Source organism: Haplochromis burtoni, unplaced genomic scaffold (assembly GCF_018398535.1).
Source record: "Haplochromis burtoni strain Fernald_Lab_line unplaced genomic scaffold, NCSU_Asbu1 Contig_345, whole genome shotgun sequence".
In the NCBI taxonomy this organism is placed as follows: domain Eukaryota; kingdom Metazoa; phylum Chordata; class Actinopteri; order Cichliformes; family Cichlidae; genus Haplochromis; species Haplochromis burtoni.
Window position 1 is genome coordinate 490,425 of NW_024582706.1, and position 1,434 is coordinate 491,858.

Consider the following 1,434-nt stretch of genomic DNA (forward strand, 5'->3'; position numbering starts at 1 on the left):
AAGTGAAAAATCTCCATCTCAGATACTTATGTGGTGTATAAGATATGTGCTACAAAACAGTGTGTCTATTTAGTAAAATATTTCATCAATAATTTGCACGTAAGTAATGCTTCTGTGTCAGCTCGTTTCTGTATCAATATATTGTCACTCTCTGTAGGTGCTCTGAAAGACTCGCTGGGATTGCAGCTAGTTGGACCATTTGATATTTTGGCAGGAGCTCACAAAAACTCCAAGAATTCCCAGCCGAACTTCCACCTTCACTGGCGATATTTTTATGACCCACCAGAGTTTCAGACCATACTCGCAGGGTGTGAGAACAGCCAGCATCACATTGGTTACTACAGGTATAGAACATAACATCTGAAGTGTGTGACTATCGGCTTTTATTAGAATCTTGTAGCTTCCACCAAAGGCTGCTTCCAACATTTGCTCTACCGAGAAGACAGAGAGCATCGTGTGTAATAATATGAAAATAGTGATAACAATATGTACATGAGCACAAGTGGTTCTGATTTTGTTGTTGCTTTGTTTTACTGAATTTCATTGTTCCGCCAGAGATACTCCAGACTCCTTCCCTTCGTTTGTTGGGGAAAATGAAGCCAAGAAGGGCTGTACTATAACACAGATGGGGGACAACGTGTTTGCTGCAGTCCAGTGAGTGTTAACCACCACAAACTCACCATATATCACTTTATATAATCCAACTTCCAGCTTAAGAAACAAATTCTTGGCACAAGAACAAAAAAGTCCTTGTGCATTAGTGACCACTGATAGTGGTGATTTTATTTCCCACATCACATTTCACAATAAACTGTTTTGTTTTTTTAAATGTAGTGTTTAGGTATGCACTGTTTAACAGGTTCTAAAAGTGATCTGAAAGGGGACAAATGCTGAAAAAGCAACAAGGTCACAGCCTCCAAAGCAGGAGAAATGAAAACTGTTTTTTATGTTCAGGAAAATCAGGAAGAGCTTAGTATCAGCTGTACTGGAAGGTAGATCTGGGCAATATGGATTAAAAAAAAAAAACAATCACAATTTTTTTTTTCTTTCTTTACTGAACAATTTCAGTTTCTGGTGAACTGATGACAGGGATACAGATTTAATGCTAAGCAAGAAGACTCTTTGTAGGAAAACCTGTTGCGTGGACTTTCCACTATTCCATCATGCTTGTTTGAATGGTATTATTTAGGGCTGCACGATTTTGCATAAAATGAGAATCACGATTATTTTGGCTTAGAATTGAGATCACGATTCTCTCACGATTTTCTTTTCCAGTATAAATATTTATTGCACTTATTAACTGCACATCAACTTCGTAACAGTTGAGACTGAACATAAAAACAATAAATAAACATAAAAACAATAAATGTCTCACATTTTGTTGTTGCCGCAAAATGTTGTACTGCTTGAAATTCCGTCTCCACCGTTGCTCGA

The 1,434-nt window shown here is 37.4% G+C and overlaps 1 protein-coding gene across 1 annotated transcript; it reads left to right on the top strand.

Annotated features, from left to right (window-relative positions):
- Positions 1 to 157: 157 nt before the first annotated feature.
- Positions 158 to 1,255, top strand: LOC106633653 (histone PARylation factor 1; the record flags this gene model as incomplete). Its single annotated transcript, XM_014340180.2, is given in 2 exon segments — positions 158 to 344; positions 556 to 1,255. Coding segments are annotated over 2 exon segments (290 nt in total), but the record flags the coding sequence as incomplete, so codon positions are not given.
- Positions 1,256 to 1,434: the final 179 nt, after the last annotated feature.